Source organism: Tachysurus fulvidraco, chromosome 9 (assembly GCF_022655615.1).
Source record: "Tachysurus fulvidraco isolate hzauxx_2018 chromosome 9, HZAU_PFXX_2.0, whole genome shotgun sequence".
Taxonomy (NCBI): Eukaryota; Metazoa; Chordata; class Actinopteri; order Siluriformes; family Bagridae; genus Tachysurus; species Tachysurus fulvidraco.
Window position 1 is genome coordinate 13401194 of NC_062526.1, and position 24328 is coordinate 13425521.

General features: G+C 37.8%; 1 protein-coding gene across 10 annotated transcripts in view; it reads right to left on the reverse strand.

Annotated features, from left to right (window-relative positions):
• Positions 1–772: 772 nt before the first annotated feature.
• The window catches only part of atxn2 (ataxin 2), a 41930-nt gene continuing 18374 nt past the window's right edge, over positions 773–24328 (reverse strand). For 2 of the 10 annotated variants that reach the window (XM_027145634.2, XM_027145626.2), the window contains 20 exons: positions 22874–22998; positions 22676–22767; positions 22257–22436; positions 20764–20918; positions 19580–19777; positions 15998–16180; positions 13433–13597; positions 13242–13331; positions 9341–9411; positions 8929–9260; positions 6404–6470; positions 6128–6274; positions 5101–5178; positions 4721–4738; positions 3749–3815; positions 3322–3515; positions 2991–3114; positions 2451–2791; positions 1844–2000; positions 773–1407 (listed from right to left, as the gene is read on the reverse strand). In XM_027145634.2, coding sequence (XP_027001435.1) covers positions 1379–1407; positions 1844–2000; positions 2451–2791; positions 2991–3114; positions 3322–3515; positions 3749–3815; positions 4721–4738; positions 5101–5178; positions 6128–6274; positions 6404–6470; positions 8929–9260; positions 9341–9411; positions 13242–13331; positions 13433–13597; positions 15998–16180; positions 19580–19777; positions 20764–20918; positions 22257–22436; positions 22676–22767; positions 22874–22998 — 2813 coding nt within the window. In that variant the 3' untranslated portion in view covers positions 773–1378. Of the gene's footprint in view, positions 1408–1843; positions 2001–2450; positions 2792–2990; positions 3115–3321; positions 3516–3742; positions 3816–4720; positions 4739–5100; positions 5179–6127; positions 6275–6403; positions 6471–8928; positions 9261–9340; positions 9412–13241; positions 13332–13432; positions 13598–15997; positions 16181–19579; positions 19778–20763; positions 20919–22256; positions 22437–22675; positions 22768–22873; positions 22999–24328 lie in introns of all 10 variants that reach the window. The other 8 variants (XM_027145627.2, XM_027145625.2, XM_027145632.2 and 5 more) reach the window with 6 other exon arrangements.

Below are 24328 nucleotides of genomic sequence, written 5' to 3' on the forward strand. Positions count from 1 at the left end.
TCATAGAATAACATGCTTTAGCAGTGGAGGAGAGCTGAGTGTGAGAATGTTTTATATTCTGTATAAGCAGCAAACAGGAGCAGCTCAAACCAAGTGTGAATATTTACCTGCTTTATTGTTTGTTTTCTTTTGTAAATCTTTCTGCTGAAACCCTTTTTTAGTTTTACGTACCATTGTTTCTTATATTTATGCTACTTCTCTATATTACTATGCACCAACACACCAAGACAAATTCCTGTACATGTAAACCTGAATCCAGGAGCAAATCTGCAAGAGCGAAGCATTTAGTGATTCCAGGCAATTAAAATATAAAAATAGATCAACTTTGAGAACTGTGAAGACAAAAAAAAATCTTCTTTTCCTCCACCCACAAGGCACAAGTCTTTATCCATCACGAATGTAAGGGTCATAGATGATTATTTACATGATATTTTAATCACATCTTGACCATAATGAAAACCTCACATCATCAGAGACTAGCTATCATAAGATGGCGTTTAACCTTTTACTGTTCCATCAGCCACAAAAAACGAAAGCTTTTCTCAGAGCGGTGGTTTTCTCAGAGCAGCTTTTCTCATGGTGGTTCAACCGCATGCCATTTTATAATGGCTATTCTGTATCTACTTAACATGTGTGTGTATGTATATGTATATATACATATACACACATACATACACACACATGTTAAGTAGATACAGAATATATATGTATACGCACATATACATACACACATGCATACACACACACACAATGATCAAACAAAAGTCATTAACAGTTTTTACAACTTTTTTAATGTTTTTATTCTTTTTTTTAAATTCATTTATATTATCTACAAAGTAAATTTTCCCCCTTAACTTAGCAGTTTTTATGACAGTCAGATGTAACTGGGGCCAGTTCAGTTTGATTAATAAATAATCATTTTCGCCAAACATTTTAAAATCACTGGATGTTTTTGTTTTGTTTAATTTGATTAGTCATTTTTGCTTTGTACGTATTTATTTACCCCAAGTTCCTGAACATGGCAATAGCAGCAGCATTTAACAGTAATGTTAATACTGTCAATTCACTGGAAGAATTTGTTACTTAGAAGGTGCAAACAAAATGCAAGATCCAGTTTCTTGACATTCAGTTTCTCATTCATGGCATCTAAAACAGTCCCTTTCATGTTAAAACTTGTGTTAAAAAACATCTGTTCACCGCAACTTTGCTCATTAGCATTAATTTCAGATTAGCAGAAGTGCAGTGCAGCATGACAGACAGTTTAGTTGCCATTTCACTGGGCATGTAGAGAAGGAGCAGGTGAAGGATCAGTCTGCCAGTAGCTCACAGGGATTGAGAAGAGCACGTCATTGAAGTCAGTTCAAAATATCTTCATCCTTTATAGTTGCTGCTGATGGTGAGGTTGAACTGAGAAGAAGGGGGGAGGCAATTTTATAAAATGTTCAAATTGCACAGTTTATGTACTTTTACCCATGCCAAAATTTACATTTGGGGAATGTGGTAGCTCAGTGGTTAAGGCATTTGACTACTAATCAGAAGGTTGTCAGTTCAAATCCCAGCACCACCAAGCTGCCACACCTAGCAAGAGCAAGGCCCTCAATTGCATAAATTAGATAAATGCAAGTCACTCTAGATAAGAATGTCTGCCAAATGCTGTAAATGTAATGCATTTATGTTTTGGCATTATCTCATTTATACACCTGAGCATCTGAGGGTTAAGGGTCTTGCTCATGGGCGAGCGGTGGGCCAAGGATTTTAACTCGTATCCTTTTGCTCACTAGCCAAACCCTTCCCCAAAAACCAAGTAAAAGTACAGATTTTCAGAGTATTTTTTTTTTCATACCTGAAGGATGTGCCATGTAGGAGAAATGTGTGGTTGAGGACACAGGAATTGGGTTGAGTGTGCTCTGGGGGCCTGCAGGTGCTTGTGTGGCCATCAGCATGACAGGGTGTGATGGAGTACCATGATGTGGAGGCACCAATCCTGACTGCATGTGTGCCTGCAATGTGAATGAAATGAGAGAAAGAGGATTTCATCACTTTTTTACGTACATCTTTAAAAAGCAACTCACTTTTCATGTTCTGAGTTAAATTGTTTGAAAGTCTGATGAAAAAGATCTGGTGAACCATCAAAAACAAAAAAATAAAAAATTGAGTTTTTTCCTGTTGATAACATACATTATGTTTGTTAACCAAAACCACAAAAATGTTTCAGCAAAACTACTTAGAAATGTCAAAAATAACTTTCATGTCCTCAATTAATGAGACTCACTGATGTGGAGATGCAGATAATTAAATCGAGTCAGTTCCTATTGTTAAACCCACAAATCCTTCTAAACTTACAGTACTGCTGGTTTTCCATGAGTAGTGTGGGTTATATTTTGGGGTTTGCAGAGAAGACTTGGTAAAATAGTTACCAAAAACAACCGAGCAAAATTAGAAGTACTGACCTGCTGCATGTGAGCCATGTGGTTGGTATTGTACGAGTGCTGAACCTGCTGAGGGTGGATGTACACGGCCTGTGGGGATTGAGGAGCTGGACCAGGAGTCATGGAGGGTGGGGTTGGAGTCAAGGCAGAGTACATCTGTTGCTGTGGGGGAGCTGCACTGGCCAGGTGGAGAGACGCCTGGTGCTGTGGGTGCTGGACGGGGCTGGAAGCAGCGTGGTTTGTGCCGGCATGCTGCCCACTTTGCTGGGCCTGAGCTGTGGGTGTGGCAGAGGGCTGTGGGGGTTGAGGGGGATGTGGGTGAAGGGTGGCACCAGGATGGGGGTATTGCTGGTGAATGGGGGCTGAGATTAAAAGAAAGAACAAAAGAAATGCAGTTGTTACTGTGGCTGGAAAATCCACCGGATCAGAAAGTAGGCATGTGCATAAGTGGTACAATATGTAACAGAAAACAACCCAGGGAAATTTTGGAAGTTAGAAAATAACATAAGGCAGAGGACAAAAAAATATAATGCAATTGCTCGGAAGGGGAGGTGTTCTTACCATACATTTGGTGGGTCTGCTCACCATACTGGGTAGTGGAGGAGGAGACCAGATTGGGCTGGCCATGGCTGGGGGTGATCATCCTGGGACCTCCCTGCATAACAGAACTGAAGACATGCTGGGCCTGGAAAGAGAAAAAACTTTTTTTATTAATTTTACACTAATGGAAATTAATAGCGTTCTGGCACATTGTTAGTATTATATTGGTACTTGAACAGTCTCTGGCACTTAAAGTTTATTTCAGATTGATGTATTTAGAGATGCAGGTATTCATTCATACATTTAATATGTATACAAGTTTGTGTATTTAAAACTTGTACCCCATACATACCTGGGACTGGTAGTGGGGCATCTGCTGCATAAGCGGCTGGCTGCTGAACTGTGGAGGGTTGCAGGTGAAGTACTGAGTGGAGTACACTGGGCTCTGGGCTACAATTGGGGGACCTGCAGCTGTGGCAGGGTGCATCATGGGTGATGTGCCTGCTGGGTGATGCTGCTCAGGTCTTTGCTGTGGCATACTGGGTACTTGAAGTAAGTATTACAAAGAAAATTATTAATTTATTTCTTTTCGTTCTTACAAAAACTTTCTATATTTCTGAAAATGATTTAATGATGTATTTAATAATAGTGCTTTGTTCTATGCATCTTTTCATAAAGATGGAAAGGATGCACAGACTAAATTGACTAATACATCCATCATACTGACACACACATGCACGCGCATACACACGTGTGAAAAAATGCATTCTCACCTTTACCTTGTCTGAACGGCTTGGACTGGCTTACAGTCATGTGAGGAACTGGAAGATGGTACACAGTAGGAGTCTAAGGGAGAAGAAATAGAAATTAAACACAAAGTTCAGCCTTCAACCAACAATATTTTAATAGACCAGTGGTATCTAGAAGTCCAGTTTTAGTCTGTCTGATTTTCAGCTATATTGTGACAGACCTCACCTGCCTGGGGCAAGCATGAGAAAAGTGTGAAGAGTAAAAAAAAAAAAGCACCTCAAATTAGAACCCAAATGACTGCACATGAGACCATTTTTATGTGTCACACCATTACCTCAAACGTCATGCAACTGATTTATATTTTTTATAGAATGCTTGCTTTATGCTAGCTCACTTAGTAAGAGAAGACACTTCAATGAATGTCTAACATGTTGTAAGATTCCTTTATATAGGTGACAGGTCTCAAATGCTAAACCATTAACACTAAGATTGTTTGAACCTGCCTTTTAACATTAACTATAATTAGTACTAACTATAGTAAAATAGAATAAAAAAAAAACATATAAACACGTCTGTTTGTTAAAAATGTCACATTTGCTGTCCTTCTGTGGAGGCAGATACATAACCCATTAACTGTACAAAAACAAATCTCATGAATTTTGTAAACCGTTCTTTCTTTAAATTATTAAAAGTAACTATTAATCATGCAAATAAACCAATAATGGCTACATGAAAGGCTAATAAAGAAGCAAAAACACATATATGGCTAAAAATAAATTAAAAAGGTCCCCAATTGTAAATAATGAATATTAGAAGAAAAAAATTATAGGTTTATTTATTAATTGTGTTTTGCATATCAAAACATAGAAAGTAAATACAAGCTTATTAATAATGATAAAAAAAAAACAGGCAAACAATTATGTGCAAGGGCACATAAGCAAGCAAACAGCTCATTATATGATCAACAGGGAAAAAAGAAGAAAGTTTAGAATTGCACAAACCTTCCAGATAATGCTTTTCTAATGGAGAGAGGAAAGAAGGAACAGAAAAAGAGAACCAGTCTTTAGTGTGATCATCTTACGTTTGACACCTAACCATTTGAAACTACTGCTTTATCATCAGGCTTTTCTTTACTGCAATATCACAGGAAACCTTAAACAAAAATACATGGATGTAGTGTTTCTACAAAATTACCATTTAAAGATAATTCAGTCAAGATTTTTATTCACTTTTAACATCACAGCAGCCGCTAAATGACTGGCAACATGTTTTCACACAGTAGAAAAAAAACATCATTGATTGTTACACCCCCACCCACCCACCCTCACATATATTATTACATAAGATATTTTACATTATATGTAATTTATTTATTACATACAAGATGTTCTTCATCCTCAGACATATAAACTCCAGAAATCATCATTTTCCAATCAGAGTACATGAAACTAGTAGACAGCTATGAAATAAATATGCAAGGAGGGTTTCAGGAGGCATAAAAATCACAAAAGACATTAAAATAAATTCTTACAAAGTGCAGCCAGAGAAAAAAAATGGTAGTGTAAACATTGACACCAAAAATACAGTATAGTGTGTATAATGAGGAGTATAAGGCCCCGTTCACACTGCAGGTAAAAGTGGCCCAAAGTGGCCCAAAATTTTTTTGGGGTCAAGTGACCAGGTCAGACTTCTTCAGGAGTAGTGTGAACACTCAAATCTGGCCCAGATCTGATTTTTTCAAATCAGATCTGGGCCACTTCCATATGTGGTCCTGAATCAGACCCAAATCTGATTTTTTCCAATGTGGCCGCAGTGTGAACAGCCAAGACGGATTTGATGCGACTTTTACGTCAATCTACATCGACATTCGTCACAATTTTTTTTTTCTTTGCGTAACCACTTTATACAACACTCTTAAGACACACACGTTACCAGTCACATTTGGCAAAAACGTGACACAAACGTGACTGGTAACGTGTGTGTTGAGTGTTATATAAAGTGGTTACGTGAACCAGCTCATAATGTTTGCATTGAATACATCACATTATAGCATTACATGATATGTTTGCTTGCACCAGATGATACAATACTTCCTCCATAATCTCGCCAACTTTTTAGCGCAACGGCGTGCTGCGTGTGACGTCATTATTGTTCGTTTGCGCATGCGGGTCAGTTCAAAACAGCAAACAGTTCACACTGGTATCTGATATAGGCCACATTTTAAAAGGTAATGTGAACAGCCAAACAAAAACATCAGATCTGAGCAAAATATCCGAATTGAGCATTAAGACTTGCAGTGTGAACGTGGCCTTAGACTGAAACAGATGATTAATACACAACCCAAAGAAAGGGATGGAGAACAAAGGCATTCCTGAGCTTTTAAAGATAGAATTGTGGGAAATGGTCACCTGCACTCCGGGGCTAACTGGGGTCAGTGGGTACATCTGCGGGAAGCACATCTGCTGGCTATAAACGGCAGGAGGCTGCTGCACCACGATGGAAGGGCTTGGTTGACCCTGGGGTCGTGTCAGAGTCGGAGTAGTGGCTGGTTTGGGCTGAGAATGAGAACAGTGTATGAAGTGAAAACCCAGCTATTGTTTGTTTATTCCTTACTTTTATTATTCCAAAATTTGTAGCACATTTTGTGTGGATGAAGATCATTGCTGTAATCTCTGCATACTCACTGGAGTGCAGAAAGGTCTGGGGTTAAACTCCTTGGCATTAGGATTGAGAGTTGATTTTCTAACACTCCTGTATGGGGCAAAAAGAAGACAGACATGAATACATTGTTATTAAGCAAGTTCATGTTCATGTATTCATATTTTTATAACAAAGGGTGTGAAAATTAAAAATTTGCACAACATGGACATGTGACATATCAAAACACTCAGCACAATGAGGGGAACTGCCCCACAGGTATTCGGATCACTTCACATGCTCATGTCCGCTCACCCCCAAAAGTATTGGCACCCTAGCGGTCCAGTAGCTTTCACAATCTTTCTGTCCACTCGCCTCCAAAATGCACCGGCCTTTGCGAATACTTGCACCGTCAACGCCAACATCAAAGTTTGGCGTGACGAACTTTACAAATCTAGTTTAATATTATAAGATTATATAAGCTCTTTGATATTGATAAAAAGATAAATCTTTCGTTCATGCGCAGTTATTATGACAGGAGCGTCCTCAAAAGCCAAGCCAAAAACAGATTGTTTCTGTTCCATACTCCAGAGCATAAGGTGGCAGTAATGCACCTAATTATGCTGGAAGGACCATTAAGATTCAATCTGCTGACAGGACAGTTACATGCCCATTTCTCTTACTAGGAACGGAAGATGGAAATGGAGTAAGGAGAGGTGGAAAGCAGAGAGGAAAAAGTTAGCTGCTCAAAGCTCTGCACTTTTCTTTTATTCAGTAAATTCTGCCCTGTTCTATTTTACTTGAAATGTTCTTTTGCCCAAGGTTCCTGTTATTAATGTATTTAATGATTAAAAAAGGGGCAGCTCAAAAGTCTTTTGTTTAATTTTTTTCTTATCGATTAAATGCACTTTTATTTTATTCAAAAGATTCTTATGTTTTACATTACATGAAATATAGGCCCTAAGTTCAGGCTGCTCAAAGCCGTGTTTGCACGTTTTATTTATTTTATGCAGAAGAAATTCAGTGTCTGTTACTTGACATGTAGTAAAGACAACTACAGGATTGTTTTCCATTCAAGTGCCAGACAAGTTCAGACTTTGAAAACACTTGAAATTTAACAATAAATTATATAGAAATGTGTGCGTTATTGATTTTATTAACATGAGGGTACACTATTTTAAGAGACAATATAAGATTCGGACCTTTGCTTGGAGGAAATTTTAGTAACTGGACCTCTTTGAATTTTAATTGAATACCCCTGCTGTAGAGTGTGTGGGGCAAAAGTTCCAGCTAAGAGCGGTAACACAATCTGTTCTACCACCTCAAAACTAAACACGTCATTGAATACCACCAGCATTGCCAGGCAATGCAGCCAACCACAAGATCCAGTACGAAGAACGCAGGACAGAAAAAAACAGGAACTGATCCAAACCTCAATCCAACAGTCATTTTCAAAAGGTACTCCTTATATTAGGAAGAGCTAACAGCCTAACAAGCTATCCGGCCAACGAGCTAACAGGCTAACACCAGACAGTTTTTCCTGTTCTTTGCATATTTTGTGTCCTTTAAGAAAATAACTAAAACTACATTTGCACTTTTTACTGTATATATGGCATGGCACTACTGTAAAGAAACTTTTATACTTTTCTTTAGTTGACTTATATGTTCCTTATACTGAAAGTATTATATTTATTTATTTTGTGCTTTCATTTAGCACTTTATAATGTTTACATTTGAAGTATATGTGCACTACACTTGGAAGAATGTTTAAAACCAAACGTGTTACCTCGGCTGCAGGTTTGAAATATGTTTTTATTTAAAGTACCTGTGCATTTACACAAAATAATTTTCTTTACTGAAAATACTTCTAGTATTAATTAGGCACAGTGTATGTTCCTTAACTAAAAAGACACCAGTTTTTCTGTTCTCTGCAACTTGGGTGGCATTTAAGAACCAAGGACTAAGTATAGTGCCTTTTAGAAGGAAAGACTTTTATTTATCTGCAACATTTTGTTGTATAATTACAGTTTTGCTTTTGCACAATAAATGTTCTCAAAACGACATACGTTTCTTTATTTCTTAAAAAAAAAAATACATTTAGCAGTTTGGCTTTCCTAAGGGCCTGTGTAACCTGTTCTGAAATGGTTCTACTATAATTTATATATCGCAATATATATTGTTATCACAAGAGGCTGCAATGTGTATCGCAATATGGATTTTAGGCCATATCGCCCATCCCTAACCGATACCCAATCCACTCAAAATGCTTGGATCGGCGCCGATACATCCCTAGCCTGGGATATGCGAAAGCTTTGGGGAAGTCGTGGCCTAATGGTTAGAGAGTCTGACTCCTAACCCTAAGGTTGTGGGTTCGATTCTTGGGCTGGCCATGACTGAGATGCCCTTGGACTGTGGGTTAAACGCAGAGAACAAATTCTGAATAGGGAATTCTGAATGTCACTTCACTTTCACAATTACACATCACTGTGTAGTTTCTTGACATGGTGTTTTTTTAGTGATTACATTTGGGTGGCAGTCATGTAGATGGAGTTTAAACATGGGGATGGCTTACTCTTGTACAGGGTCTTTCTTCTCCTCTTTATCATCTGACTTCACAGCAGCAGGTGAAGAAGTCTGGACACCCTGAGACGTCACATCAGGTACACGTTTTTGCTCTGTGCTGAGAGTAGAGGATGAGGGAGAGGGAGGAGTACCAGGTTTACTCCCAACACCCACCACTGCTGACACCTCATCACTGCCAGAAGACTCTGAGCAAACCTTGGGTCCTGTCAGCTCAGTTATACTTTTATCACCTGGTGACTCCTTCGGTTTCTCTCCAGAGTCCCGTAGAGACTTGGACATCATGGGGTCAACCCCAAGATCTTGATTTGTGCTGGACTGCAACTAAACAAGCAGAAGAGTAGTTCTTAGCTAATGAGTAATGTACAAAATGCAAAGGTTATAAAGAACAAAACTAAACTTACCCTAAAATCCACACTAAATTTTTTTAAATTGTCTATTTGCTTTCTATGATCAGGTGGCATGCTTGGAAATCCTAAAAAAGAATAAAAAAGGATAATTTAGATAACATACTTATACACTTACAGTGGTATGCAAAAGTTTAGGAACCCCTGACAATTTACATGATTTTCATTTATAAATATTTGGGTGTCTGCAATTTCATTTTAATCTATCAAAGAACTATTATTCTGCTTCAGTTGAAAGACACTAATATTAAGTAGTGAAATGAGGTTTATTGGATTAACAGAAAATGTGCAATATGCATCAAAACGAAATTAGACAGGTGCATAAATTTGCGCACCTTTGCCATTTTGTTTATTTGAATACCTGTAACTACTTTTACTGATTAATTGGAACACACAATTGGTGAACAGTCTGGTAGGGTGGATCTTAGATTTACTTGTACAGAGAACACAAAGAGTTAAAGTTAATGATTGCTTTTCTGAATGGTTGGCATCATCTACTGGGTCACCTCAGGGGTGTGTCTTATCCCCACTTTACTTTGTACACAAATGACTGTAGAAGTAGCTTTAAAAATAGACACAATTTAAAATTTGCTGATGATTCTGTAATTGTCAGTTTACTAAGTGAGGAGGACACAATGCAGGGTCCTGTGGTTGATGATTTTTTGAGCTGGTGTCAAAATGCTTTCTTAAAAGTAAATGGCCTCAAAACTAAGGAACTGATTACTGATTTTAGTACTCAGAGGAAACCTACTCAACTTAAACAAACTAGTATAAATGGAGTGAGTATTGAGAGTGAGTGTGGAACAGTACTTGGGTACTTTTTGGACAACAAATTGTCCTTTTCTCCAAACACTGAGGTTTTGTGTAAGAGGGGGCAGCAAAGATTGTATTGTCTGCAGAAATGAAAGTCATTTAATGTGGACAAAGCACTCATGAGTATGTTTTATGTATAAATACCCTATGTATAATGAGTTTCACCTTCTCCCCTCGGGTATTAGGTACAGGATCATTATTAGTAAAACAAATAGGTTCAAACATTCATTTGTCCCATCAGCTGTTAAACTTTTAAATACGAGGTAAAGTTTTTAATTCTTTTGTAAATTGTGTGAATGTTTTGTTTCTTTATGTTCTGTTTTTTTGTGTGATATGCTTGTATGCTGCAACAAAATTGCCCTCGGGAAATGAAATTAAAGGTATTTAAGGTGGCCAATAGCAAGTTGTTGTTCTCTTTTACTTTTGGCAACATGGAGGCCTCAAAACAACTCTCAAATGACCTGAAAACAAAAACTGTTCAACATTATGGTTTAGGGGAAGGATACAAAAGGTTATCACAGAGATATAAGCTGTCAGTCTCCACTGTGAGGAACATAGTAAGGAAATGGAAGACCACAGGCACAGTTCTTGTTAAGGCCAGAAGTGGTAGGCCACGTAAAATTTTGGAGAGGCAAAGGCTGCAGATGGTGTCACTGTGCATCGTTCAACAATTCAGCACACTTTGCACAAGGTGAAGCTGTACGGGGGAGTGATGCAAAAGAAGCCTTTTCTGTGCACACACCACAAACAGAGTCACTTGAGGTATGCAAACGCACATTTGGAATAAGGTGCTGTGGAGTGATGAAACAAAGATTAAGTTATTTGGTCATAACAAGGGGCGTTATGTGTGGTGGCAAAAGAACACAGCATTCCAAGAAAAACACTTGCTACCCACAGTAAAATTTGGGGCTGTGTGGCCAGTGCAGGTACTGGGAATCTGGTTAAACCTCTGGGGTCGACAGACTCGCAGGCGCTTTTTTGGCGCTTTTTTGGAGCGGGCTATGCAAACAAGATCTACGCCCCCAAACAATGCTATAAGAAGCACAAAGTTTTAACAGATTCATTCACTCGTGTAATCATACAGATTACACAAAAAGACAATATTTGCTTTCGATTTTAATTACCTCATTTAAAAGTAGACATTTCAGGCTTTCATTAGACACATGTATCATGTTTGTGTGATAAGTATTGGCGGAGTTATCAGTTCATGTTTGTAACGTGTTTCAGGAAGATGGTCAAGGAGACACAGATGTCTGAATGCACACCCTGGTTATTTTCTTTATTTGCCAAAAGCACAGCATTTTGTTGTTATTATGAAGGCAGTCATATAAAAGTAGACACTTCACAGTTTCGAATGATGTATTACATGTATGTGTATGATTATGAATGACGGAGTATTTTAAGTGCATTTCACGTTGAAGAGGAAAAAAGCGCCAAAAACGCGCCTGCGAGAACAATAAAGAATAAATGTGTGCGCTTCAAGACAGTGCATGGTAAAAGACAGGACACACCTTGGAAATTCAAAACATGTAATGTTCCCTTGTGTGTTCAGTTAAATAGGAACTGTTTTGAACAATGGCATGATAACATTTAACAAATTTATATTTATATAAATATTTAATTTATATGTAAAGTATTTTTAGATGCACACCAAACTGTACATTTGCAGCTGACATTTTGAATCATTGCATACAATTCTTGACTCTATTGTATTGTTCATGTTTTTTTTAACATTGGTAAAATAAAAGTCTTATTTTGTCAAGTGCAGATATAAATAAAATCTTAAGTCTTTTGTACTTCATTGTACACTATTTTATTACACTACAAGCAAAAGATTTTCTCTTTAAGTCTCCCCACATTCATTCTTTTGTCAATACAATCCAGACTAAGCCATTAAGGGGTTGGGCCTCCTCAGGTGTGAATCATCAATATTCATGATCATTGACCCTCCCTTGCATATTGCCTTTACACGACAAAAACTGTCTTACAAAAGTTAAATAAATGTATTGTTTCATGTGAATGAGTGGGTAAAATGGTTTTCACATCTTTTTGTAGCAAAGTATCAACTCTACAAGAGTAGAGAACTTTATTGTGTGTGAACAAATGTTTAGTACGTGTTTCTTGGCCCTATTTCAGCATCTTTTCTTTTTCTTTTTTTTACTACCCATGCATAAACATCATTTACTTAAAAATACAAACATGTACATACATTTTACTTGCATAATATTGTAGCCCAGTTTGTGCTGAATACAATGTTATTAGCCATTAATATGTTTTGAAATAACTGAAAAAAGACCAAATGTAAGAGCATGTCAGAACCTCTGCCAGTGTCCCAAAATGGTCAGACCCCAGAGGGTTAAAGTTAAGGGTCGCATGATTCCACTCAATATCAGCAGATTCTTTAGAATAATGTTGAGGAATCAGTCACAAAGTTGAAGTTACCCAGTCCCCAGAGCTGAACATTGAACATCTGTGGGGTGATTTGAAGCAGGCTGTCCATGCTCAGCAACCATCAAACCTAACTGAACTGGAGATGTTTTGTAAGGAGGAATGGTCCAAAATACATTCATCCAGAATACAGACACTCATTACAGGCTATAGGAAGTGTCTTGAGGCTGTTATTTCTGCTAAAGGAGGCTCTACTAAATATTGATGGGATTTATCTGTTGGGGTGCCCAAATTTATGCACTTGTCTAATTTCTTTTTGATGCATATTACACATTTTCTGTTAATCCAATAAACCTCATTTCACTACTGAAATATTACTGTGTCCTTCAGTTATTTGATAGATCAAAATGAAATTGCTGACCCAAACAAACATTTATAAATGAAAATCGTCAGGGGTTCCTAAACTTTTGCATATGACTGTATACACATTCATCATTTTAAATGATAATCACATTTTTACACAGGCTGCCCTATGTACAGATTCCTTTAAATCTGACCAGTTTTGATTTGACTAAAGCATCAAACATGATAAATTGAAGCATCAAGTAACTTCTCAAAAACAAAAATTTCTATAAAAAAAAAAAAATCTGGAGTATCAGTTCATCCTAGGGATGGGGAGTTTGGGGGAATCACACACCTTTAACAACTGGCCTACTGCTTGGGGAAGATTCCACAGGCTTCACGTTCTCCTTGTTGGCCGAAGGAGAATTGTGCCTAATTTCTTTTGCTAAAGTCCCAAAGAAAAAGAGACAAGAGTAATTTTCACATTTAAGGCTGGAATCCACACTCAAGCAAGCCCAAACCTGCATGTTTTAAACAGATCCAAACCTTCAGTTACTGGTATTGCAGCCATGTTAGGTGCAGGACTTGCTGAAATTGGTGAAGTTGCAGAAGTGAGCATGCCTACTGACTCGAGTGGAGAAGACGAGGAGGAGGAAGGGCAAGGGGGCACTCCGCCCACAACATTTTGCCGAGGAGAACGAGGTCTGTGTCCTGTAAAAAAGCTATTATTTTAAACCAACATTTTATTTATTTAACCTTCCTATTTTCCTCGGGTCTATCTGAACCTGTTGGAAGGTTTAATGAAAGTTTAATGTGTCATAACTTGGGTTTTCTTCCACATATTTGCCTGAAATTTTCCAAATTATGAACTTTGCAAGTAAAATTAATTTTGTCTATTTTCATTGAACCATGTGTTCGGACCACTATATATTTTTGCAGTTTGGATCCTCCCGAGTCAGTTTGACCCGGCCACATTTAGTGGGGCAATAGGTCACACTTTTGAACTTTTCAGCGAAATGAACATACATACAGACACAAAAATGCACACATAAAATGTCCACTAAGACGCACTCGCACACACATTAGAGGGTGACACGGGAGTGGATTTTCAAACCTCTCCCTGTTCCACTCCCAAAAAAAAATTCCCGTCCCCTCCCAAACCCGCAAAAAAATACTGGGGAAAATCCTGTCCCGTGCCAATCCCAGAAGAATAACTCCATTCCCTCTCACTCCCGTGACCCGCGGGAATCTCGAAAAAATGTCAGCCTCTAGAAGTGATCCCGACAGTCATTTTTTCCCCCAGAGTAGTCGTAGCAGTGTGAGTTTCGGGTACGACTCCATTTTTCATTTTTGCAGCTTCTAGAGAGTGTATGGGGAAGACGCCTTCTCTTATATTATTGGTGGTTGGCATACATTACTGCCACCAACTGTCACGGGTGTGTGGAGCACGTCATTCATTTAACCAGCCATACCAAAGCAAACAGATTATATTTTTTATTTATATCAAAAGTATATTTGTGTATTCCTGGTCCCGCCCACTCCTGCTGACATTTTTTCCTGTCCCGTTCCAGTCACGAGATTAATAGTGATTTTGGTTCCCATCTTGAAAAAATGTCAGCCTCTAACGCACACAAACACACAAATTGGGCATTGCATTTCATTAGGCCTCCAGAAAAAAAAGAAAAAAAAAACATTTGTAAATATTTCACACTTTCGATATGCCTTTGCCTAGCAGAGGGAAAAATATGATTTACGGAAATGATGCTACACACGCACACAAGCATTGGGCATTGCAATTCATTAGGCCTCCAGAAAAAACAAAAGCTACTCATTTGTAAATATTCCACACTTGTCATATGCATTTGTTCAGCTGGGGGAAAAATCTGATCTACCAACAAGCTACACACACACGCACATTTCTATAAAGAAGTTCAAAAATAAAATACATGTGTTTTGCAAATCATATGTTTCCTCTCTCTTATTTAGAAATTTAGTTGCATCAGTCAGCTTTGGCCTGGAGATATGCTGAGTAATGTTTGACATTTATCAGTCAGTGGTTATCCAAAATAATATTTAATAATTTCTGCTTATTTTACTCAAAAACATGGCATAATTTCATAAGGTTTGTTGTTCATAAATTAAGTATAATAAAAAAAACATAAGGAGTGTAAAAGAAGTTTTATTCACATGAAATTCTCTCACTCACTCATTTTCAACCGCTTATCCAAACTACCTCGGGTCACGGGGAGCCTGTGCCTATCTCAGGCGTCATCGGGCAATAAAGCGGGATACACCCTAAAAGGAGTCATTCACTCATGCAATCACACACTACGGACAATTTTCCAGAGATGCCAATCTACCTACCATGCATGTCTTTGAACCGGAGAGGAAACTGGAGTACCCGGAGGAAACCCCCGAGGATGGGGAGAACATGTAAACTCCGCACACACAAGGCGGAGGCGGGAATCGAACCCCCAACCCTGGAGGTGTGAGGCGAACGTGCTAACCACTAAGCCACTGTGCCCCCCTCACATGAAATTATGCCATGTTTTTGAGTGAGGTGTGTGTGGGTGTGTGTGTGCGTGTGTGTGTGCGTAGCCAAATCTCCTGCCTTTGAAATATACCAGCTTGTAATTGTGCATGAACTTTTGTGCCTCTATAGTGAAAATAATTCAAATTTTTTTTTTTTTTTTTACTAAAAAATGAGGCCTTTTTGTATATAAATAAGGTTTATTATACCAAATATAGAAATATTTAAATATATTTGCAAAGTATATGTTAATATGTTGGAAACAAGTTAGACTAAAAAGGTAAAAAAAAAAAAAAAAAAAAGGCTATCATATATACTTAATTTTTTATAAGCAGCAAGGTCAAGTTGACTCGGCACTCCTAATTTGCATAGGAGGAAAATAGGAGCGTTAAAGCTTGTTAAATGTCAAATTTTATTTGCTTTTTAAAATGTTAAACAAATTAGGAACTTATTTAAAGAAGTTTAAAGAAACAGACTAAAAATGTGATTATTTTTAAACTAATAATAAACTGAGCTTAAAAATTAACCCAGCTTAAAATGTTGGTTAATAAGTATTGAGCAATGGCACTCATATACCTTACCTCCACTGACCACTGAAGACCAAGTGCCACCCGATGGGCTGCTACGAGCAGGAGGAGTGGTTGAGGCCTCCCCAGAACCACCCTGCGACATGAACTCCACCCCAGGAGGGCCAGCACCCCGGCAGGATGGCATTCTGTGTGCTCTAGGGGTTCTCTGGGATTTCGGAGACATCCTTGGTGGGCCTATAAATCAAAGAATCATGATAAAAATTCAAATTGGATGTAGGATGGTGAAGACAAGCGGTGTCTCTGTGGTGAAAATTCTGAGTTGATGGAAGATTTTGAGTTAAAATCCCCAAAAACTGCCAAAGGAACTGCTGTTGAAAATAAGGTCTGCAGCCATTAACTGTGCAAAAAGATCATGCGCATGACTCAGGTTGAGCGAATTTTAGATGTCAGTTTAGGATTAAGAGCTACTGTATTGAAACACTCAAGTATCTACTTCACCAACACCATTCACTTCAACAGAACACCTGTTACACTCATTTAAGCATTATCAAATCAGACAACAACGTGGCAGCAGCACAACAAATGAAATTCACATCAAACATGAGAATGGGGAAAATGTATGACCTCTCTCACTTTAACCAAGGCACGATTGATGGCACCAGATGGGTTGTTTTGAGTATTTCAGAAATTATTGAGCTCCTGGCATTTTTACACACAACAGTCTCAAGAGTTTACATAGAATGGTGTGAAAAGAAAATCTGGCAAGTTCAAGCTGCCAAGATGATTACAATAACTCAGATATAGTCCCTCTTTACACCAACAACCATACCACAGTTAAAGAAACAGAGATCTCACTTTTCCCCATTCTGATGTTTGATGTGAACAATAACTGAAGCTCTTGAACTGCATTTGAACGATTTCATGCATTTTGCTGCTAAATGAATGGCTGATTCTGAGTTTTATTTTATTACCCAATTCTGAATGACAATAACTGATCTCAATCAGAAATACATCATCCATTAAATAACAAAGCTAGCATTTTAATATATTTATTCTTCATGTAAACGGTCACTGGCCAACTATAGGCACGTGAGAGCTCATGTCCTACAACACGGTACAAAAAAATGGGGTTTGCTGGCTTAAACCATGTCAGATAAAGCCAACAGAAGCTTTCACCCTCCCTGGGAAGTAGCAGCCATAATAACACAACAAGGCTTTGTGATAAAGTTCATAATACAGGAACATATTTCTGTGTTCAGTCGGACTGCTCCCAGCTAATTATAAGCAAGTAGCCTGTGTGTTGTATGCGAACACAGTCTTTTTGTGTTTGATTGATGCAGCCATAACTCAATAACTCAAGAATTGTGACAACTGACTAACTGAAAATTTGCACAGTCATGCACAGTGATAAAAAGTACACATAGAATCAATAGTAGCACTGCTAACAATAACTTGAGTAGGAAAATTGAGAATTAATGCTTTTTTTGTAAATAAATTTATTTGTATAGCACATTTAACAATTGACACAGTCTCAAAGCAGCTATATGGAAGCATAGAAACAGAATAAAAATGTTAAAAGTTTTATTTAAATTAGTATTTATCCCTAACATCTACACATAATTAGCAAGCCTGAGGTGACTGTGGCAAAAATAAAAACTACCGGAAATGATATGAAGAAGATACCCTGAGAGGAATCAGGCTTAGAAGAGAAGCCATCCTCATTTGAGTGACAGGAAAATAATGTAAATGTAAATAATGTCCTTTCCACAACAGTTTATAGTCGAGCTCCTGGAACTAGGAACTAATAGACCATTACATACAAATTCAGCTCTGTCTGAGTACTGGAGTACTATGTGCTGCATAAAAAACTGGAACTCTATGATACATATCCACCTTAAAATACTGCAACTTCTGCCATATACACAGCAGATTCTGAAAGCATTCAGACCCCCTTCACTTTTTTCAGTTTTGTTATGTTGCCGGCTGATATTGACACTATTAATCAAATGAATTTTTTCCTCATTAATCTACACTCAGTACCCCATAATGACAAAGTGAAAACAAAACATTAGAAATGTCTAAATTTACTAGAAAGAAAAAACTGAAAAGCCCCATGTACATATGTATTTGCAACAACACTTGAAATTTAGCTCAGGTCTGTCCCAATTCTCTTGATCATTGCTGAGATCTTATTATACCTAGAGACGGGACAAAGTTCCAAAACGACAACAATCACTGAAGACCTCCATTGAGCTCGGCTTAAAGGAAGCCTCCCTTTAATGCAAAACACATGAAAGACCACTTGGAAAAAGACCAGTCTGCAAAATAGCACCTAAAGGACTCTCAGACTGTAAGAAACACATTTCTCTTGTCTGAGGAAACCAAGATTGAACTGTTTGGCCTCAGTTCTAAACAATATGTCCGGAGGAAACCAGGCACCACTCACCACCTGCCCAATACCATCCCAACAGTGAAGCATGGTGGTGGCAGGATCATGCTGTGTGCGTGTTTTTAGCAGCAGGGACTGAGAGACTGTTCAGGGTTTAGAGAAAGCAAAGCAGAGAGATTCTTAATAAAAAGCTGTTCCACAGTGCTCAAAGCCTCAGACTGACATGACAAAAAAAGTATCAAGTAAAGGGTCTGAATACTTTTGTACATGAAATATTTAACTTTTTTCTTCATAATAAATGTATAAACATTTCTAGAATGCACTTTTCACTTTGTCACTATGGGGTACTACTGGGTGTAGATTAATGAGTAAAAAAATGAATTTAAACAACTGTAGTATCAGGCTGCAAAAACAAATCTGAAAAATACTTTCCAAATCCACTGTGAATACGAGACACATACATAAAACCTAAAGCAATGGAGTAAAGCTGCTGAGTGCCAGTGGATTACATGTAAACAACCCACATGTTTCTGAGCTCTTTGCCAATTAGATATCAGTGAATTTGTGAACAAACTGAAGATCATTAAGGAAACTGCTTGCAAGCAGAAACAATTGTAAAAGTTTGTCAGGATGGTGAAAATTTAGGCAAATCTGCAGATTTGTAGCATTTACTATCTTTTGTGGCAAGTTGTCTGTTACAGGGTTTTCAGTTCACTTAATTCAGAACGAGTTGGTAAACATTTTATCAGGTTTGAATAATATGAAATTGGCAGACAAGGTTGAAGCACAAATGTTTAAAAAAACAAGGCTCTCCTTGATTCTAATCTGACAGTAACATAAGTGCTACAGTAATAAATGTAAAGTAGTACAACTGCATCAATTTTATCCATCAGTCCCTGTAGCTCATTAGGTCTTCGTGACAGTAAAATAACCCTTTTGCAAGACTAAAGCCATGAAAGAAAGTGTAACTGAGCCTTGTTAGGCTATCCTTGTTATTCAACAAGGCTTATTTCTTTCCAAGACTGACAAAATGGCACAATCATGTGCTTAATCAACAACAGTGAGTCAGAGAGATGGAAAAGTGAGATGTTACAAATACACAAATTCACTCAAAAATAACAAATCAAAGAAATCCACACCCGTTACTTAAAAGTACACAGATTTGTGAACCTGCAGCACATTCCATGCCAAAGCGCAAAAAAAAAAAAAAAAACATGGCGGCCCACTCCAGGTGTTTTTAGTACCTTCCAAGGAGAGGTGTTTGGGCAGAGTGGAGAGGGGTGCTGAAGAGCCATAGGCAGAGGGGTGAGAGGGGGGCCGCGAGGGCCTGGATGGGGGTCTGGAGGGTGGCCGAGTGGGAAGGGTGGCGTTGGGGCCTGACTGGTAGCGAGAGGAAGGGCGAGAGGAGGGAGATGGACAGCGAGAGAGCCAATGTTGGGCACCTGATAGAAAGTGAATGAGGAAAACAAATGAGAGAGGGGTAGCAGAAACAAAATCGACAAAGACGTAAATAATATACAACAGAGACCGAACATGAGAAAAGGGGATTCAGGTCAAAAAGTAAAAAATGCCAATGAATACAATTTTTCTGACAAGAAGAGAGAATATAATAAAATACACTGTGTATAGTGGGAGTTCAGGTTAGCTGCGGGAAATTTCACAGATGGCTTTTATGAAATTTTTTGCCATTAAAATATTAAAAGCTTGTGCAGAACAGCCTGAGACTTCATACAGATTTTTAGACATTTAGACAAAACTGAGTAGCTGAGGTTATTAAAAATATGGACAAAGCATTGTGTTCAAATTGACAGCTGAGAAGCAGATGAGAAAACAAGAGGACAAAATGACATGGGAAGAAGAGATTCACAGTGAAAGTAACCAAGTATACAGATAAATTTAGCAAAACCAGAAAAATCTGATCTCGGAGAAATGTTCAATTGTCCCACCTCAGTTAAATATTTCTAACTGCATCAGCAACTAACAATAAGGTTAAGGTTTACACCCAGCTTGGTAATGGTTTATAACAAAGTCTGGCACTGTCTGGTTGCAATGGACAGATCTGTATTAACCATGATGATGGTGATAGTAGTGTACATATGACAACATGTGTTAAAGCACAAAAAAAGTGTGAAATCCGAAAAAAAAATAACACTACAAAATTTGTTAAAGGTCAGTTTGATGTGTTCTGACACTTCCAACACTCTGATTAGCCACATGCTCTTTTGTGTGATGAGATCCAACACCTGCAGTGGTGCATGATGTTAATGTCCAGAAATCTCAGCAGATCTGCTGAACTCAGAACAGCAATATGTTTAAAAGGGTTTCTTTTGTTATTTAAATTGATTAATAAAAGTGAAAATCTATGGGAAAAATTCTTCCAGTTTAAGTATCTGATTGTCACAAGCCACCAATTTCGCAGTAACCTTACCTCCATTGACAACACTGTTGTATTCGTGAGGTGAAGCTCTGGGCGTAGGAGGTCCAGGGTTGCACTGCACCAGTCTGGGCGAGTTCTGTCGTCCTGCTCCCCATGACAGTCCTGCTTCTCTGTTCCTCTGACCCGGCGGAATGTATTTATTTTCCCTTTTGAAGGAAGCAAAAGGTTTGGACAGGAAAATCTAGCAACACAAATGCATCTGAAGCTTTAACCTATACTGAATACTTTGAAAATAAGCTGCTGTGAAAGTGATGATGACCTAATATCACTGACTACAGTAACTGAAGAACCGTCTAAAGCTTAGACTATATAGCTAATTTTAACTAATTCAACTTACACTCCATTCTTACAATTGTTTGGTTGGTTTTATACTGTAATAGTTTTCAAGCATGAGACACACGCATGAAAGTCTGACTGGAAAGGGGCAGGTGAGTACTGATGAATTTCTTACCTAGCTCTTATTAAAGGCTCTTATTATAGTTTCTTCTCGGCTGATCATGCAAGTGTATTTTTAAATAAAGGACAGACAATACTGTGTGTGTAAATATTAATAGTTCAACATGATTTTATGGTCCTGGTTACAAAATGATAATTCACCAGAACATAAAAACAATAATTTCTCATGTTTCCACAGAAAGATATTTTTAACTCTAGAAATAATTACGTGTTCTGAGGGGAAAGCTGGTCTTCATTTATAGTTCTGTCACAAGTCACTTGATGTGATATGCATCATTATCTGTGCACGGCAGCAATTGATGCAAATTGGACAGAACGTGGGGCTTGTGTAGCAGGCTTCACATTACATCCAACAATTACCATACTGAAAAGACCAATTTTATTTACTCCTCTACATCTGGTGTCAGCTTGAAGAGGATGGGTTTGGAGTCTAGTTAATCTCCAGTATTCGTCCTTATATATTGTTTATCTTTGTCACGGTCACCTCTGGCTTACTCATTAGGGATCTAAAGCTACATCCGAATTAGTGACAGCTGCTTTGTGACATCTACCATTACAAGTGCTATACAAATAAAACAACGTAAAATTTTTGTATCCCTTTTGTATGGACTATCAGGACATTGATCTCCCCAGTAAAAACCATAATTAGGTGGTTTGCACAACAGGGACACCTGGTATGGTTCAAATCAGAATATGATTGTTTGATACCAGACAAATGCTGTAGGAGGGACACTTCATTCTGTACAACCCCACATAACATTCCCCTGCCACTCACAGTACACCGCAGTCGTCATCGGCTAATGCAAGGGTTACTTTGTTTCCTGAACAAGTTCACACCAGAGTACAAGGTATGTTCACAGTTGCAGTTCAACTGAACACGCACCACCCATAGGCTGGTGTAGTCTGGGTCTCAGTACCACGGGTCTTGCCCTAACAGTGTGTTAATTGGTGGGTTGTTTAGACTACAGTGACCATATCACTTATATACAGAAATTTAATTATTGTCAACATGGTGTCTAAGATCTGACCTGCTGAGTGCGTGCGTGTCCCGCACTACAGCCGAGTATTTTTCCTCTTCTGATCTATCATCATTCTCCAGTGCCACACGGGCCTTATAGGTAGCGCTGGCCTCAATCTCCTCAGCAAGCAGAGCTGCGCGAGCTTCCCGTTTGAGGAACTCCTCTGAATTGTCTCGCTCCAGTGGCACTCTGGAAGGTTAGTTCATTAAAAGAGACATAAAATAAACTTGCATGTAATAACTTGATATAAAATAAAAGCTGCATTAACCTGAACTAGAAGTTTAGACAGCATTTGTATAAAATACTTTCGGATCTCATATAAACAAATCTTTTAAAATACAAAATCTCTAAATGAGAATCAAGCGGATTTTAAAAATGCAAAAATCAACACAGACGTTGACCTAAGGACAAGAAATAAAGGTACTCACGTGTATGAGGACAGACTGCTATCATAAGTAGACTTCACTCCATAAGTTTCCTCATTGTATTTGAACATGTCATCAGGGTCCCAACCATTTGACTAAGAAGAGAGTGAAAATGACATAATTCAATGAATTACAATTTATTTATTTTATTGCCAGAACTCTGAACAATGTTGAGCTGTTTAAAAAGCCTGGAATCTTTACCAAGTCAGTTTCAAGAGACTCCAAGCTACCGGAGACATGCTGATCTCCTCCATCCCAAGGCTCTAAATCCTTCTCTTTATGTTCTCCATTTAAACGAGTGCTTACTGAGTGGTCTGCAAGGTTATCTATCTCAAAGACAAAATATACAATGTATTTTTAAAAAAAGGCAAAGGTGAAGGCAAAAATAATAAGTAGAGGTTTTATGCTCAGTAAAGATGCACTGGTCATTATTTGATTACTTTATTACAAACAGCAGGGGAGACTTTGTTCACTGATGCAGATGTTAGGTCGGGTTTTGTACTGACGTGTGCCTGAATATGTATTCATATAACAAGCTGGATTCTTTCTGTACAGTAGGATTTGGAGGATTACAAACAAACAATACTCACAAGATGGGCATGTCAGTTGAAGGATTATCAGATTTGTGAAGAAGCATGGAAATTTTATATATAGACATTTACAGATTTACATTTTTTTTATATAAACCAATATTTATTTAATAATGCACAAAATGTGAAAGCCATCTATCATATTCCTTGTAAGAGCAAATAAAACATTTAGGTGGGGGTCAAAGATTAAATAAGTCTAATGTTGTATTTGAACTACTTCAACTGATACACTGTTAAAATAAGAGAAATATAGGTATGTGAAAGCAGCTTGGTGCTATTGGGTACCACTATGCTTCAATTTTATATAACCTGGTATAAAGCTGAGAGAGAGAGAGCACAAGAGAAAACACAACCCAATAACAATAATAACACCACTACTATAAAATGAAATCATGAAATACACTTGGTGTAATAAAAAGAAAAAAAGAAATTATAAGTGATTCACAGACATAATATGATGTAAAATGTAAGTCTAATCTAAAATAATGAACAATACTGAATGCACAGCAAACATTTTACTAAATGTCAGCTACGTATATTCAGCACAAGGTCATATGTGGGATAAAATGTGTGAACATGGTGAAGGTACAAAGTTCAAAAGAATGTAATTAATCTCTCATTGGATTAACACCGTGTACAGTACACATTCACTAAACCTGTGAGGGGAAAACACAGACATGAATATTCTCCACACAAGCGCAGTAGTTGATTTTAAATGAAAAAATTGAAACATGATCGGCTTTAGCCGTTTAAAAAAATTGTAATAGTGCAAATCTCTTGCCCTATGACATTTATATTCGTCCTCATATCAAAATATTAGCAGGCATGGATGTTAATTTCAGTAGTCATATACTGTTGCCTCAAATGGATAAGTGGGAATTCAAACAGCCTTCCAGAGGCTGAAAGACTTCAGTAGAAAAGAGGTGGAAAATGGTCAAATACCTTAACAGCCCTTTTAAGATATAACTGTATATTAAAAAATGATAAACACAAACCAAATATTCTTAAGACACTAAAGGATCTTCAGGCCTTTTCGTTGACTAATAGGTTAAATTTAATCCAAACT